General features: G+C 40.1%; 3 protein-coding genes across 3 annotated transcripts in view; 2 read left to right on the forward strand and 1 right to left on the reverse strand.

Moving 5' to 3' along the window:
- Nucleotides 1-1,919: 1,919 nt before the first annotated feature.
- On the forward strand, nucleotides 1,920-6,670 carry cipca (CLOCK-interacting pacemaker a). Its single transcript, XM_049596937.1, has 4 exons — nucleotides 1,920-2,043; nucleotides 3,266-3,382; nucleotides 3,843-4,012; nucleotides 4,225-6,670. Exons 2-4 carry the CDS (start codon nucleotides 3,277-3,279, stop codon nucleotides 5,017-5,019), a joined length of 1,071 nt encoding a protein of 356 aa, XP_049452894.1. The 5' UTR covers nucleotides 1,920-2,043; nucleotides 3,266-3,276; the 3' UTR covers nucleotides 5,020-6,670.
- A 104-nt stretch (nucleotides 6,671-6,774) lies between these two features.
- zdhhc22 (zinc finger DHHC-type palmitoyltransferase 22) lies at nucleotides 6,775-12,110 on the reverse strand. Its single transcript, XM_049596938.1, has 3 exons — nucleotides 11,907-12,110; nucleotides 9,328-9,885; nucleotides 6,775-9,233 (listed from the first exon to the last, which is right to left on the reverse strand). Exons 2-3 carry the CDS (start codon nucleotides 9,881-9,883, stop codon nucleotides 8,953-8,955), a joined length of 837 nt encoding a protein of 278 aa, XP_049452895.1. The 5' UTR covers nucleotides 9,884-9,885; nucleotides 11,907-12,110; the 3' UTR covers nucleotides 6,775-8,952.
- Nucleotides 12,111-13,859: 1,749 nt separating this feature from the next.
- tmem63c (transmembrane protein 63C) overlaps nucleotides 13,860-15,863 on the forward strand; it is a 44,319-nt gene continuing 42,315 nt past the window's right edge. The window contains exon 1 of the mRNA XM_049596995.1: nucleotides 13,860-13,931. The gene's annotated coding sequence lies outside the window, so the exon portion shown is untranslated. The remainder of the gene's footprint in view (nucleotides 13,932-15,863) is intronic.

Consider the following 15,863-nt stretch of genomic DNA (forward strand, 5'->3'; position numbering starts at 1 on the left):
TAGGGTATACATGTGGAGCTGCTCCACTGACATTGAATGGTGGAAGATGTTCTAGAGCAGTGGTTCCCAAATGCTCCAGCCAGATTTCTCCTCAGTCATTAGTTCAAGGTCCACACAGTTTAATATATTCAGCATCATGCTAGCATTTGGCTATGTCATCGAGCTAGTTTGCTGTCTCTGTGAAGTAGCTGTCCCATAGTCACTCACTCTACAGCTGGAAACGGCTCTTCAAAATAAAACCTCTGTGCTGGAAATTCACTGTACTTCAAAGCCAATACATGAGTCGCTTGCGGTCCATTCAGAATCGACCTGTGACCCACTTTTGACCCACCAGTTGGGAACCGCTGTTCTAGATGAAACTGAGAGCACCCACTTTCCTTTCATGTCACACACCTGGAGAATTTTGTTATGTCATGCAATGTGATTGATAGTGTTACATTTGGTCGCCATGGAGATGATAGTTTTGAATCCACACCAACTTCGACCTGCATTAAGCATCTCTGTCCACAGAAGCAGTGGTCTGTCTGCAGCAGTTTCTGTGGAGCTGAGAGAACAGAGGCCGTCTACAGGCCTGCCAAATTGCCTAACCAGGTGGACTGACAGCATACATTTACTTGATCAAAACATTTTCCATGCCAGTGCCGCGGGAAGAAATCAACAGTGTTTGCATTTACTGACTCATTTGTGTATTCCCAGCCCACCAAAATAAGTGAGGGGGAATCTGCAGACAGACTGGAAGCAGATTAATCTATGTAGATATGGTTAATATGTTAAAACAAGCATACAGTGGGATATTTGTTTGATTATGAACAGCTGTCTGTGCAGATTATGCTTCAGTAAACACACCAAAAAGAGACTCATGGCGTAAAAAAAAAAACCAAAACAGGGGGTTACCATGAAGACGCCTGAAACCTTTTGCCGAGGCATGGCCTAAATTGGAAATGTCATGCTGCTCTTTAATTTCTGTCACACAACACTTTTCAACAGAGTGCCCAACCATAAATCAGCTTTTACTTGTCTGGTTTTTGGCTTTGAGAGAGCAGCTCATGTTCACAAACACTGATTGAACTTTCCTAGGCCATGGAAATAATATTTTGGATTTCTTAATTTAGGTGGTGTCCCCCTTTAATTTAGTCCAGCTCTCGCTGCTGAAGAGCCACATAGGCCTTATGAGGCTGCACACACGGCAAAACAAAGGCCCCACAATCCAAGAAAAATATAAAGGGCTTTTTGTATAATGTGTGAACAAAAGATAACAAACTTTTTATATTTTCCTTGCCAATAACAAGGATATTTAGATAAAAAAGACGTCAGTAAGCATGACGTAATGTATGTTTTTAATCTGGTATAAGTTGAAACAGCAAAGATATGATGGGTTAAAGTGTGATTTGCAGTGCAGACCTCCATAGACCACAGATAAGTCTGGCTCCTCAGACACTGTCACTGTCGTCATGACCTTTCCTTCTTATTTTCCTTGCCACAATCCCGGAAGAACACACCAGTCTCCTTGGCAACCACTTGCATCACGGTGAGCCATGGTTATCAGAGCCCTCAGTATTGCCTCAGAGGGAGGTCTCATACTCAATTTGCTCCATATTTGACATGAAGTGCAACCATTGTTTTATAACCTCTACCGAGGAGGGGGTCTCTGGGGACACTGACAGGTACCAGAAACATGTGCCTGTTAGGTAAGAAGTGTATATTAGAGAGAAAGGACATGATGGAAGAAATGAAAATCTTTAATCTAACAGGACCAGGGTTAAAGAACATGCTGGAGGAAGGCTGAAGTGGGCAAAGCTCAGCTTCTGAGGTGAACAGACCTGATTAGGAATATCTGCTGTGCCCTGTAGGAGTGAACTACCTCCAGTAGGTGGCAGTAATGCGACATTAAGGATGCAAGCTACATTCAAACCTCATAGAAGAAGAAGTAACTAGCAGCCAGATCAGAGTCGAGCAACGTTACAAGTGTAGGAGGGAAACTATAACGTAAGCTAACCGTGGATGCCACGATAAACGGATATTTTTTAAGCAAAGGCCACATTGGTAAGATTTGCAAAAAAAATAACAGCCATATATCATATCGGCAGTCTCGCGACGAGCTGGTTGCCAAGCTAAAGCTACGGTAGCTAGAATTGCACAGCTAATGAGCTAACAGCGCAGGGGCAGGGCAGTAAACAACCTGACCGTATGTCGTGGATACACGCAACACCTTTCTAATGTTGCATTATACGTACTGACATTTTTATAAGTTACAGACGCGTAGTTGTGTAAATGAGTTGAATTTAACTAGTGTGTGGTAATTAAATGTTGGCAGCAAGTTAAGTGTCGTTAGCTAGTGTTGACAGATGCGCGTGTAAACAATAAGCTAACGTGACGTTAGCGTCACGGTCAGACTTACAGTTTACGATATTTATTGGTACTATTGACGTCTTTTCTCCGTTAGGGTCGCTATCTTTTCAGCAGTGTTGGTAAATGTTAAATACATAGGTTAGGTTAAAAAGCATGTGTTACAGTTATCAGACTGGTTGTGTAGGTTGACAGGCCTCTTTAACGTGAAGCTCAAAGCAATACATGGGGACAACTTTTCTAATAAATGTAATAAAATATTTTGACATGTTAATGTCTTGTTCAAAACACAATATTTGCAGGCGTCTGCATTAGCCTTTCTCTTTAAATTAGGTCTTAAAAAATACTACACACGTCCAAGCAATGACGTTTAGTGACGTATACAGTAATAGGACAACATACAGACTGCTGTACACAGCTGGGAAAAGATTTCTTACAGGGCTTTCTTCCAGAAAGGGATATCTTGGTAAATGCTGGTGGATGAGTTTTGATTTGAAAGCTCTCCCATGTGCAAAACGTACTTAACAGTGTGGCCAACACACACACACTATGCCCCTCGGGGATAATAAAGTTTACCTTACCTTATGTAAAGTTGCAGTTTCAGTGAGATATTGTATTTTAGGGAGGGAAGTATTTATAGCAGCGTTAATTAGACTGAAAGCAATCCAGTCAGTGAAATGTCCTCTACAACCACTCTGCTACAAGACACTAAAATGTAGTAATAAAAGTAATGCAGTGTGAATAATTTACAAGCAGTTTTTTCAGTCTTAAGTAGTGTCTGTATGGGGTGCAAACCAATCTATTGTCTCGTATTGCTGTTACATACACTGAACTCAAGTAGAAAGCACATTGAACTCTGTCAAAGCCTTGTTTTAATCTCGTCAGTTACCTTTCAGCTCTTGAATATCCCTTTTTCCAGAAGAGGCAAACATGAGCGGTTTTACCAGACCCGACAGACACAGGACACCGTCATTCACCCGGGCAACACACCTTGGAGCATCCAAGTCTGACCTAGAGAGAGATTCAGGCTTCTCAGGTTTGGTTCAATTACGTTACTCTGTAATTATACTCCTTTTTTAGTTTTGTGTTTGTCTTAATGTAGGTTATTGTTGGCACCATAGTGTTGCCAGTGTGGAAAGTATTGTGAACTGGTTGTACCTGCGGATAATTAGCATTTCCTTGATGAGAAAAAAAAAATACTATCAAGTCACATGCAAGGTCAAACCTAATCAAATGTAGGGATCTAGGTCACATTTTCTATGTAGGCTATCCTGTATTTTTCTTATGACTTTTATTTACACTATCAAGGCTGACCTGGATTTGGCTTAGCTCTCCTCATCATGTTGATGGTATCCTTTTGCAGAGGCTCTCGAGAGGCTTATATGCCACTGTTTTCATAGTACTAATGTTCTGCTCCAGGTGCTGTGCACAATAGAAGGGTTAATATGTTGCTTTTAAACATTACAAGACCCATATGCTTGTCTCGCCTTCCCCAGATGCCAGCTCTGAGTACCTCAGTGCAGTTGATCTGACTGACTCTGAAGATGCAGGAAGGAATGGGTCGATAGTCGGCCAGGACCCAGCTGGTCCGCAGGTGGCTGTGATGGGCGGCTCATATGCTGGACTCTCTCCAATGATCATCATGAATAACTTTGTCTTAAAGCAGGTAAAATACAGCAATGTATGTCTGCCTGTGTAGAGCACAAGTCAGCTAAGAGTGTAAATGTAAAGTCTTGTCATTTGTAATGGATGAAACTTATTTTGTGCTGTTTTAAATGTTTGTTCATTTTATATACGCTCCTTGTATTGATTAAGTATTGTCTTCAAGGTATTCACATATAGGTTAGCATGACACTTAAAGTTGTTTTTTCTCCCTAGCCTTCCCAGATGGCTCCAGCAGAGAAACAGTGGGGCTTTCCTTCACCATTGGAAGTGATGCCCCAGTCACAGGTGGTTCTTCTTCAACCCATGGTATCAAATGGTAGCAACAGCGCTCCAAAGACTGGCTCTGAAAATGTCCGACAATCCAAAAGCTACATGCCCATCCTCAAGTCATATCCCAGAATCGCCCCACACCCAGCGGACCTGCCCTCTAAGAGGATGGGATCCTCCAAGGTGAGGGTGAGTTCAATGTCAGGATATGACCAGCGACAGAGAAGGCACCACCATAGCCACAGACTCTACAGCTCCCCCAGCCCACAGCCAGCACTGCAGCCTACCGTCAAGCCCATCTCCAACTTCGAAGCAGCAAACAACCAGTTACAATCAGCTGAGGGTCAGGAGCAACTCAGTGACAGGTCTCTCTCCCTGCTGGCAGGGACCAGCTCTCTGATCCCCTACACAGATGAATACAGGACAGATATTGACAGCAACAGGATGGATGTTGACCAGGACGACGCCCTCTCAGTGGACACTAACAAACTGAAACGTTTCAGCAATACCTACAACATTCTCAACAAATCCGGCTTGCTGGGGATCACCATGCGCACAAAGCAGCTGATCAAGGAGAATAAGCGCACCCAAGGTGAACTGCAGCAGCTTCAGGAGCAGACGGCTCTGCTGCTGGAGGCTCTGAGCAGCGGAGACCCGCAGCTCTGGACTAAACTGCAGCTCTCTCTGCAGCACACAGACAAGGAGCAGTGTGGAGCGAAAGCTCAGAGTGTGCCTACCTAATATATCGAGGGACATGACCAGCGGTTCTCAATCAGTGAGTCACAAGATGATTTATTGAATGTGAAAATCTTTGTAGTAACAGTTTACTTGGTGTGAAACAGTATTTATAGCATTATAACTAAACAAACAATAATTTTAAACTAAACAAAACTATAAACTTTCATGCTTTTATCAGGACAGCACAAATCATCTCAATATTCAGAACTGCTGGTCTGGCGTAAAGCCGAAGCACACGGTAATAGGGAGTGGCAGTTAAGAAGCATGCTTACATCTAAAACCCTTGCCTATAATGAATTTTCTTGCCTCTGCTATTTCAAAATCGCAAGTATGACTTGCAATAGGGCTATGGCTTCTATATGTTGAACTCCTAATTGCATAACGCATGTATACATCACATGTGAGGGCACATGGGGTTAACTCCTCATACATTCCCTGAATGTGACGGCTTCAGAGAAAATGGAAGCAAAAGTTTTACTTTATGAATCAAATAGAAAACCTGGTGTGGATATATGTAGCCTGTGATTCAGTTTCCTTGTTACTGAGATCTTGGATTGACAGGACAGTGTCTTGTCCATTTTTTAAAATATACTTTGTTTTTATATCGGTTCATAAATGAAAGTGGATGAGAAGATGCCTCTTTTGTGAAGAAGTGTAAATACGAACATCTTCTCTTCTGAAACAGCAGCTGGGTAGCTCACAGTCAGAGTTCAGAGCGCTGGCACAACCGTAACATTTTGTTTGTTTTTTGTAATTTCTGACTTGGTGTCAGTATTATTTATTTGTAATAATGTTCCTGACCAAGACTAAAGCTGTGTGAATAATACAAACAAATCAGGCACATATAACAAGTTTGCCAATTCACTGGTGAAGCAAGTTCCTTTTTTTTTTTTTTAAAGATATCTTTTAGGAACTACGTAAGCATTTGCAAGAGCTTAAACTGTAGCAAGTGAAGTGCTGTAGCCTATATTTTTCTCTTGACTTTGCATATGTTGCTGCCATGTTCATTTCTGCTGTTTCAGCTTAGTGTCACGTGTTAATTAAAAATTCAAGGAACTCAAGGCAGAGAAATGACAGCTAGTTTAATATTACAGACTCTTGCACTTTAGATTTAAGATTACCGACACCTTTTTTAGACAGATGTTACAACTTGTAGCTATCCTGAAATGAGTGTTCTGTTTCAATGAAACAATGTGAATATAAATGTTAATCTGGATGCCTGTGCCTTTTTGAATATGTTCATGTTTGCACCTTATGTCGATGCTTCAGCAGCTTAGATTGTGAGCTTCATGTAGAAGAAAGTTAAATGTCCTCAAAGGTCTCCAAAGAGTTAATATTCTTCTCTGAAACAAAATTTGGAAAAAATAACAAGACAAGTTAAGATTAAAATGGTTCTGTTTTACATGTTTAGGTTAACTGTTGTATTATTTATTTTAGTAACAATATGCTACTGTTACATTATTTTCTTATCGTTAATAGTTATTAAACTAAGAAATAATCCTAATAGCCTTGGTTTTAAAAAAAGGGGTTACAGACGTTATTTAAGATTACTTTTCAGAGATTGTTGTTTTCCTGTTATTGTGAAAAGCGCTTTCTGTGTCATTTCTTTAGCAAATGTCACTTTGACTAATAATGAACTGTCATAAAACTCTGTTTAAAGACCATTTTCTCTCACTCGTTTATTTCACTCTCCTATCTCAGCATGTGTAGTTTAAAAAAACAAACAAAGAATGGCTTCTTGTGATTTGAATACTTTTATTGGTGTAACAGGAATAGACAAAATAGCTCTAAAAAGTATATTTATTGAAATCCAAAACATCTCTGACATGATGTTGAGTATGTACGTAGCTGTAGCAGCAGCATAACAGTGAAAAGTCCTTACTATTACTGTACAGAGGGCCCTATCGTTAGCATTGTAGTGAGTACATCATCTTTGGGGTCGTCTGTAAGCATAAAAGATGTGTTTATGGCACATTGTGAACAATACCCTGGATAATAATACAGTTGTCATCTTCACGTTCCCCCCATAATACTGTACTGTCTGAGTCACATTCATTTGAGTAGAAATCAGGCTCCCCATGTAACAGTTTTTTGTCAGAACAATGGTGTCGAGCCCGGCAGTTTACGCTGTAGACACATACTGTAGTTTCCTTGTCTGCTAGCCCTTAACGTCAAAGAAAATTATTGTGAAAACTACTGTAAGTTTCCTGAATGTCACGTAGCATCCTACAAGGAAGCGTGCGAGAACAACACACTTCTAATGGTAATCTCAGAGCACCGCGTGGCGCAGGCGTTCAAATCAGTAGCGAGATAAAAGGAAGCGAAGCTGTGAATGCATGCATTATGCAAAGCCATCTTTATATATTAGATGCAAACATGTAGTAGTGCATGTAAAACTGCTGGATGTCCCATATGACCAACTTATTAGTCTTAATATTGCCTTGTCAAGCTATTTACTTAAAGGATACACTTACACTATGCACTTATTCAAAAGTTCACACTAATATATGGCTCCTGTCCTTAAAGGAATGTGTGCTAACAGCTAACTATTTCATGAACCTCTCTAAAGGACCAGTGTGTAGGATTTAGGGGGATCTATTGACAGATATTATCCATAGTCATCATCTCTTTAGTGTATGGTCACCTGAAACTAAAAATCATTGTGTTCATGTTAGCTTAGAGTGAGCCCTTCATCTGTGCATACAGTAGTGAGCGGGTCCTCTTCTACAGAGCCGATCATGTTACACCACAAGGTTTCTACAGTAGCCCAGAGCAGACAAACCAAGACACTGTGGCTCTGGAAAGAGACTTTCGCATCTTTACACTGAGGTGGCCGCTTGGATTTGGTGGTATGAATGCACCTGTAGACCAATGCACAACAGGTTCACCTACACAATAGGAAATTGCCTGGGTCCATACCTTTGAATCAGCCCATGTCAGTGAGTTGACAGATTCTGGCATTTTGCTGTCACAATACAGCAGATTCCAGCAGATGCACCGGGGGACTAGTCAATCAGCGCCATGGTCAGGACTAGCACAGTTGTCAAGCTGTGAACTGGAACCAATCAGGAGTAATGATAATGATGACAGATATGGACAAGACAGACTGCTGCTATCGAGGTGACAAAAGTCGACATGCCCTCTCAATATTGCCCAACATTGTAGTTTGTTACACAACCCGGCAAACCCACTATGTTGGCATGGCTACGCATCAGTGTGGAATTACAGCCAAAATACATTGGGCACTGACACAACGTGTTACATGCGCGGGGGCAGAGCAGGGATCTTTACTTGCTACACAGAATCTTTCTCTGAAGCATGTGGTTACATGCCAGACTGTGTGTGTAGTAAGTTTTACCAAGTGATAATGCAGTGATAACGTTATATATATATATATGTATATATATGCATATGCTATTTAACTGGTACTAAATTATTAACTGGGTTGTTTTAACTACAGGATGCATCGATCTGATTAATTAATTTCAAAATGGACACGCTGCTGTGGGCATGCTGAAGATGTGTCACTCTGCATCCGTGCTCCATGTATTTTGGCTTTTAAAATGATTCAGATTCAGGCGGATACATTGGTGTCTAGTGATTGATTAGGTAAAATCAAATCCCCCTCTCCCACGGAAATTTGTCAGAGTGGAGGCAATGTCAGACTGAAGATGGAAAAGGACTGTAACAAGCTGACAGTTCTGTCTGATATCAGGCAACCTTGTACAGGAAGGACTGAGGTGAGGGGTATTCGGCTGGTTGCAATTTTCAACCTCACTGCTAGATGGCGCTAAATCCTACATACTGCTCCTTTAAAGGTCATAAAGCATCCATTTAATATGAAATCAATCACCACATGGATCCCAAGAAAGCATTCTCTACAACTTGTTCAGCTTGTGTGACCTATAAGGAGCTATTGATATGACACGTTATAACTCAGTCTTGCTTATTATTCGCATCTGTGTCTTCAGAGCACGACTGTGCAGTCTGCACAGGCAGGATAAGGCCAAGGATCCAGCGGGTACCAAACACATCCTTAAGGTTGTTTCTCCAGGGCGTGCGGTTCTCCACGAGCTGCCCCCTCTGCATCTGACACCAGGTCTGTCCCCGGGCCACCAGCAGCACCTGCTGGCAACAGAAGCCTGCGCAGACCAGGCCGATGCCCAGCCACACATAGAGCATCAGCACCAGGAATAACTGCAAGCCTGAGATTGTTCCTGGGGGGAAGGATTAAAAAGGAAAATGTAATAATCAGGAAGTCAACATGTATCTTGAATTATCAGCCTTAATTAGAATTATTAAACAACTCACCCATGAAGAAGTAACCAGTGGAGAGAGGGAGAAGAGTCAGGAAGGTCAGTGGGTTCTCAAAGGAGATGGAGTACTCCACTGTTAGAAAGGCCACACCAAGAACCAGGGAGTACAAACAGGTGCACGACGTGTAAATGCAGAACATGATGAAGTAGCGCATGTTCTTGTTGCCGATGCAGTTTCCGGTAAAAAAGCAGTGGTGATCCCTCTTGAGAATTACTTTCTTGCACAATTTGCAGAAGTGGCGACCGTTCAGGAGGTAGTGTGCGTCCACTTTGTCCGAGCAGTGCGCCGAACACACCGGAACCACAGTCTCATTGGTGCTCTCAGCAGGATACTTAATAGTCATTATGTAATTTCCCAGTGCATTGAACATCAAGAAAAGGAAAACGACTGTGTGAAGAGTTGTAGACCCCCTCAGTGATGTGTCCGGGTTTGGGAAGATTGTTGGGATGAAAAAGCAGAAGTGCAAAACGAAGGTGGCCGCTGTAGCCATGAAGAAGTAGGCAGGTGCTACAGCATTAAGGAGCCTCAGCTTTAACATCCGGGTGAACATGTCTGTGTGAGAGTGAAGACACAGAAAGGAAAATGTTTGTTAAACTTTTTGACAACTGCAAGAGGCTCAGAGGAGTTACTGTGTCACAGCAGTTTGACATTTAAAATATTAATAGGTTAATAAAATATATCCTGTCTTGTCTAAGTAAAGAAAAACGTGCTCCACCAGCCAATTAAAGCAGTGTATAGTATTTAGTGCCATCTAGCGGTGATGTTGCAGATTGCAATCAACTGAATACCCCTCCTCAGCAATGATCATTGTTTGGACATCCAGTCAAGATGTCCCATTATGGTTCATCAAAGTTGTACCCACATCACCAATGTTACCTGGCTGTCAGTTGGATGTCCTTGCTGAGTGTCTTAGCAACGTCTAAGTACGGCATATACGACCAAGTAATAACTTACAAATACTCCTCCCAAATGCGATCAAAGACAGCTTGAAGTTGAATATAGACTTTTGCTCTTACAAACACCACAGACTTAAAAAGATGAGATGGGAACATAATTTACATGTAATATTCTGAAGATTATCCCGCAAGACAGGTGTGTGGGGGGGCACAAACGGCCTGCTGTGGACTCGGCTGATTCCTATCTGTTAGACCCATTACTAGCAAGTCCTAGTTTCCTATTATTTTTTGAGTCACTGTAATGCACCACCTGATCTGGCATTTCAGGAATCTGTAATTACAGACAGGTGTGCTAAATTAAGGGTGGAGCGTGGAAGACGCCACAGGGTTATGGTCTTCAACTGCCGTGTTTTTGGTTCATCTTAGTTTTTATTGTTTGATGAAGTCGTTTAATACCCCGCTGTTTTGAACTTTGGTTTTGTAAAGCCCTGTTTATTTGGGGAATGTTTGTTTTCTTTGGACACAATAGTCATAAGTTCATAGCTACTAGCAACTCTCCATACATCCTGCAAATCTGTCAACTCTAAAACCAACCAAAACACCCTGAAATCATCAAACACATTTAGTCAGTAAAACTAAACCAAAGACAGTGAGTTCATCATATCTCCCATTGTGGTGTCTGTGGGCGGCTATTTCTATTTGGAAGCTGCAATACTATCTTACCACTTTTCAGAGGCTGAAGTAGACAGATATATTGTTATTGTTATTATGATACTGTAAGTATAGTGTAAATAAATAGTGGTAGAAATGCATCCTTTATTGGTGCAATTGTAAAAACATGACAGTGCAACATGGCGGGCTCTGTGGAAGAGGTCCTGCTCTCTTTGTAGATGTAAGGGCCTCATTCTAAGGTTACGAAAACACAATGATTATCAGGTGATTATACACTAATGACAATCTAACTACGAATATCGTATTCAATTTCTGCCAATAGATGCCCCTTTAATCCTACACACTGGACCTTTAACTCCTCATCATCCTCCTATGTATATATAATTCTTAACAAGCCACATATTTCAACATGTTATTTATATTGCAATACACTTTACTGTATCTTCTTCTCTTACTAAAGCAGATTACTTTAGTTCTGATGGAAATTGGCAGATAACAGAGACTATTTATATGAAGCATCTCAGAGAAAGTAGCACACTTTCTATTAGGTCAGATAGATACAAACCGGCTGCTCATTTAATAAAGAGAATTTAAGTCTGCTGCTGAGAAAAACTCATTTCTCTGCACAGTAGGGTCTAGGGACTCTGAGGGGCCACTGAGAATACCAAGAATATCTCACCCTTTTCTCTGTGATCTCCTAACCTACAGCACTAACAGATGTGCACATCACAATCACAGCACTGAAAGAAGGGAGGAAGGAGCTCCCACAGACACAACCTAAATCTGGGTCTTTATGCTCATATATGAAAACGATGGAAAGCCCTACTGTAGGCCGATGGATGCCCTAGATGACACAAAGCACACACAGCACAAATCAAGGACTATCGCAGTTTCCTCTCCTCCGTGTTTTCCGTTGTCTCCAGAAAACAGATGATGGCGTCAATCATTTGATTTCCATGACGACGCAATGAAACGTATCATTCAGCTGGAGTCCAGGCTGCCTACCTGCAGATGTCAGAGAGCGGGGGAGCTGTCCTTTCAGCACCAAGGAGCCTCGGCTCACAGCTCGGCACGGTCATTCAGACACACAGAAGGTGCTGTTGGCTTGAGCCTCATCGACGTCCTTTTTTCAGCAGGGGGGTGTGTGCTCTTTGTCTACCGCCGCCTGTTGGTCTGGATGCGTCTGATTTTATTCTGTTTTATTCTTTAGTTTTCCTGCCTTTTATTTTGTTGGATATTCAGACCACATCCAGATAAACTAAAGAATAATAACAGTGTTTCTATGCTGAACTTTTAGTGCCATCACTTTATGGATGGTGTTTGAGCGTAATAATTTAGGAAAACATGTAAAATAACAATGTTTCTCTGCAAAACCTTTAATCAAAAATTCTGGAAATGCATGTTCTGTTTTTGCACTTTATTCAGATTAGGACATTTTTATTTTACGGTTTGTGTATTTTTGCAGCCGTTTCTGTCATCTGACTTCTTTTTTCCCCCCTTTTTTGGATAATAAAATTATTTGTGTGAAAATAAATAATTTAAGAAAAACGTTTCTCTTTTTCTGTCACAGCATTTGGCTTTTGGCTTTAAAAAAAATACTTTTATATAGAATCACTTTCTAAATATTTAATCACATGTAAAAGTGTCACCTATGTAAGTAGCCTATTAATAGCATTATTTGTAATTCTATTTATTTATTTTATTACATTGAATGAGTGAATTAATGACTTTATTTCGAGACAAAAAAAAAAAATTAACATACTAAAAAACAAACAAAGATGTCTCAAGCTTGAGAAACAAAGACTCACATTAAATGCCTCTTCTGATAAATTAAGGAGAATTTGGAATCCATTCTTGGAATTTATAGAAACCAGACTCTAAACCCCTACTTTCTTGATAACTCCATCTGAAGTAAGTCATATTTAATTTATTTATTCATTTATTTATTTATTTATTTATTTTACATCTTGTAGCCAATCGGATGGACCCTGATAAGCCCTTCATCTTCTTCAACTGCCTGTTCTTTTGAAGGCTCTGTGCATATATATGTGTACTTGTGCATATGTATGCCCTTCTTTTCTTTTTCTTATAAAATGTTGTATAGCAGTTTATGTTTTGTTTAAAAACCAATAAAAATATGTTTAAAAAACAAGACAAGACCAAAACAGTGTTTTTAACTTTTAATTCATATATCATTTCAACAAATTCCCAAATTTATTTACAACTAATATACAGCTATCCACAATCTATTTACCATCCAATTAAATAAATAAATAATAAACATTATTTTAACAGGAAGTGTCACTGAGATAAAAAAAAAAAACAAAACAAGTCTTTTACGACAGAAACCTGGTCAACACACTCTTGAATTACTTTAAATGAATATATTCTACTTTAAATTTTGCACATAAAGATCTCTATGCATGTTATATTCTTGGTTATTATGTTAATATTATTATCCATGTTATAATGCGTGAGCAGCTTTTGTGGCTGGCTTATTTGAACTCATTTAAATACTGTTGTGTAGTTTTTAAAATATCTTTGTTTAGTCTGTCTGGGCTGATCAGACTGCAGAAGTTTGGGACAATGCATGAAAGACAGTTTTCCAGTAGGTGGCATTGCATCCTCAATTGTTTCACCTTTTAGTCTAGAGTGCTGTCACATTAGTGTTATAGATTTATTATATTTTGCTAATACTCAGCAGGCGGAATAAATCCACACTTTGCTTACCTTGAGTTGAAGCATGGTCTTAAACACTGCTGGTATCATTAGGCTTTAGAAATGTAATGATATTTTCTGTAGTAAAATAATTATATTAAAGATAATTATATAATGATAATTAAATTAGAGTAGAAAACAACATATGGGAGTGTCAGCATTACTTGACGCTCCCTTAGCAGCCTTCAGGTGTTTAATTGTCAGACGGCCCCTGAGTAGGTGGGAGTTTCTCTTGTTTCTTGGTGTTGGAGGAAAAAAACACAGCAGCAGCCCCATCATCAGCAGACGCCAGCGATCAGGAAGCTTTCTGAGGTGAGCGATGTGATTTTTTTTCTTTTAAAGTCATGTATCCGTACTGTGATCTAAACGTGGACTGGAGGGTTTAATGCGCTATTTATGGCGCAATCGTTTTCATCAAGTTACAGAGCTGGAGGAAGGTGGGTGTGCAGACTGTTGTGAGTGCTGCAGTGAGCTGGGTAATACAGAGTCGCCGAAAATTGTCTGGTTATTGAAGAATGAACCGCCTTTTCTTATATAAATCTGATTTAAGAAGTAGGGGGAATAGGCTATAGATGTGTAAAAGCTGCCTGCATCATGGTGCAGTGTTGTGTTTGGTTGGTCGGGATGAGGATGTTTCTGGCAACGTGTCAGACTATTACACCCAAAACAGATCTGCTCACTAACACCTATTGTTCCTCATGGAGTCAGCTGAGTGGGATCTATTCAATCAGCGCCCTAGGAGATCTCATTGTAATAATAATAATAATAATAATAACAATAATAAATATTTGGGTGTCCAGCCATGCTGTGACCATTATTTTCTCTCTGCTGTACAGCCTGTTGTTCTGTTGGATGTACACAGAGACAAAGCCTTTATTGGTCACGTGAACATGTAGTTTGACCTGTTGAATCCATGCTAATTACATATCCAGCATGTTTAACACTCTCTGACAGCCTCTGTTGCCTCCTAAAATAGCTTTTTTCGAAAACACTCCTGAGGTAAACTGAGGTCATAGTTGTTCATATGCTGAGTTCATTTTCCCATGATTGCATTGCCATTCATATTCCTGAACATACACACATTTTCAGGGTGAATCTTGTACTTGCATTTGTCTGATTTTTAAAGCAGACTCAACAGTGTGCTATTTACAACTCTTGCCATTTGGACCTGACTGTGATGAAGGGAAGTGGCCTTTAAAATGCCAGATTTCTAATGGGTTTTTGACATTTTAATGGGTCGCTCATGCATAGCATTTGCATGGCAGCATGCTGGAGAATATGTCGCGCCATATGGTGAGAGTGAGTATGCACAAAGGAGAATTTCATGTGGAGAAAGGTGTTACTGTTTGTGTTTACTTAAGACAAAGAGAGCCCTGTTACATTAGTGATATGTCAGCTGAGGTCAGTACATACACAGATCATCACATCCGAGGATAAATTACAGTGGTGGTGGCAATTTGTGTTGTTCATCAATAAGAGAGGAGCTCTGTCGTTTTTCCAAGCTGTCATTTATGAATATTTAATGAATAGAGATGTTTTGCTTCTGAAAAGATTTCTTAGAAATTTGCAAAGTTTTTCAGGGAAAATCCTTATTCACAACAATAACAGGCTTTGAAAACTGGTCAAACTGGTTGAATCTATTGGAACTGACAGGATCAAGATCACAAACTTTTTTGTAGCAAAATCTTTTAATCAAACAGGTAGTGAGTGTTTTATATGTATATACATTATCAAATATATATCTGGTTGTGCAGATAAACTTCTGCATAATAAGGTATGGTAAGGTAACCTTTAATGTCCCCAAGGGGCAGTTTGAGATACAGACAGTAGTCAAAAGTAAAACAAAATAGACAGTATCAGGGGTAAATCATGGACATTAGATGGGACAAAGGAGGATCTGTAATGCTTAGTGCTGCATTTAGGGAGGCAAAACATGGAGCATCGGAAACATGGAGAGGGTGTTGAGAGTCTGAGACAATAGACCGAGCTTTAGAGGTGACCTTCTCTTTATATAGATGCTCTGTGTGATGTGATCTTGCAGCACAACTTGACCATTTTTTCCAACTTGTTCTTGTTTTTAAGGCTGAGATTACCAAACCAGCAGACAATGTTAAAAGAAAGAACAGACTCGATAAAAGCAGAATAGACCATTTTCTTGATAGTCCTATCTACATCAAAACTCCTCAGCTTGCCTTCTTACAGATGCTGTCAGTGTTCACATAAATATTCAAATTGTCGTCTAAG

This window comes from Epinephelus fuscoguttatus, linkage group LG14 (assembly GCF_011397635.1).
Source record: "Epinephelus fuscoguttatus linkage group LG14, E.fuscoguttatus.final_Chr_v1".
Classification (NCBI taxonomy): Eukaryota; Metazoa; Chordata; class Actinopteri; order Perciformes; family Serranidae; genus Epinephelus; species Epinephelus fuscoguttatus.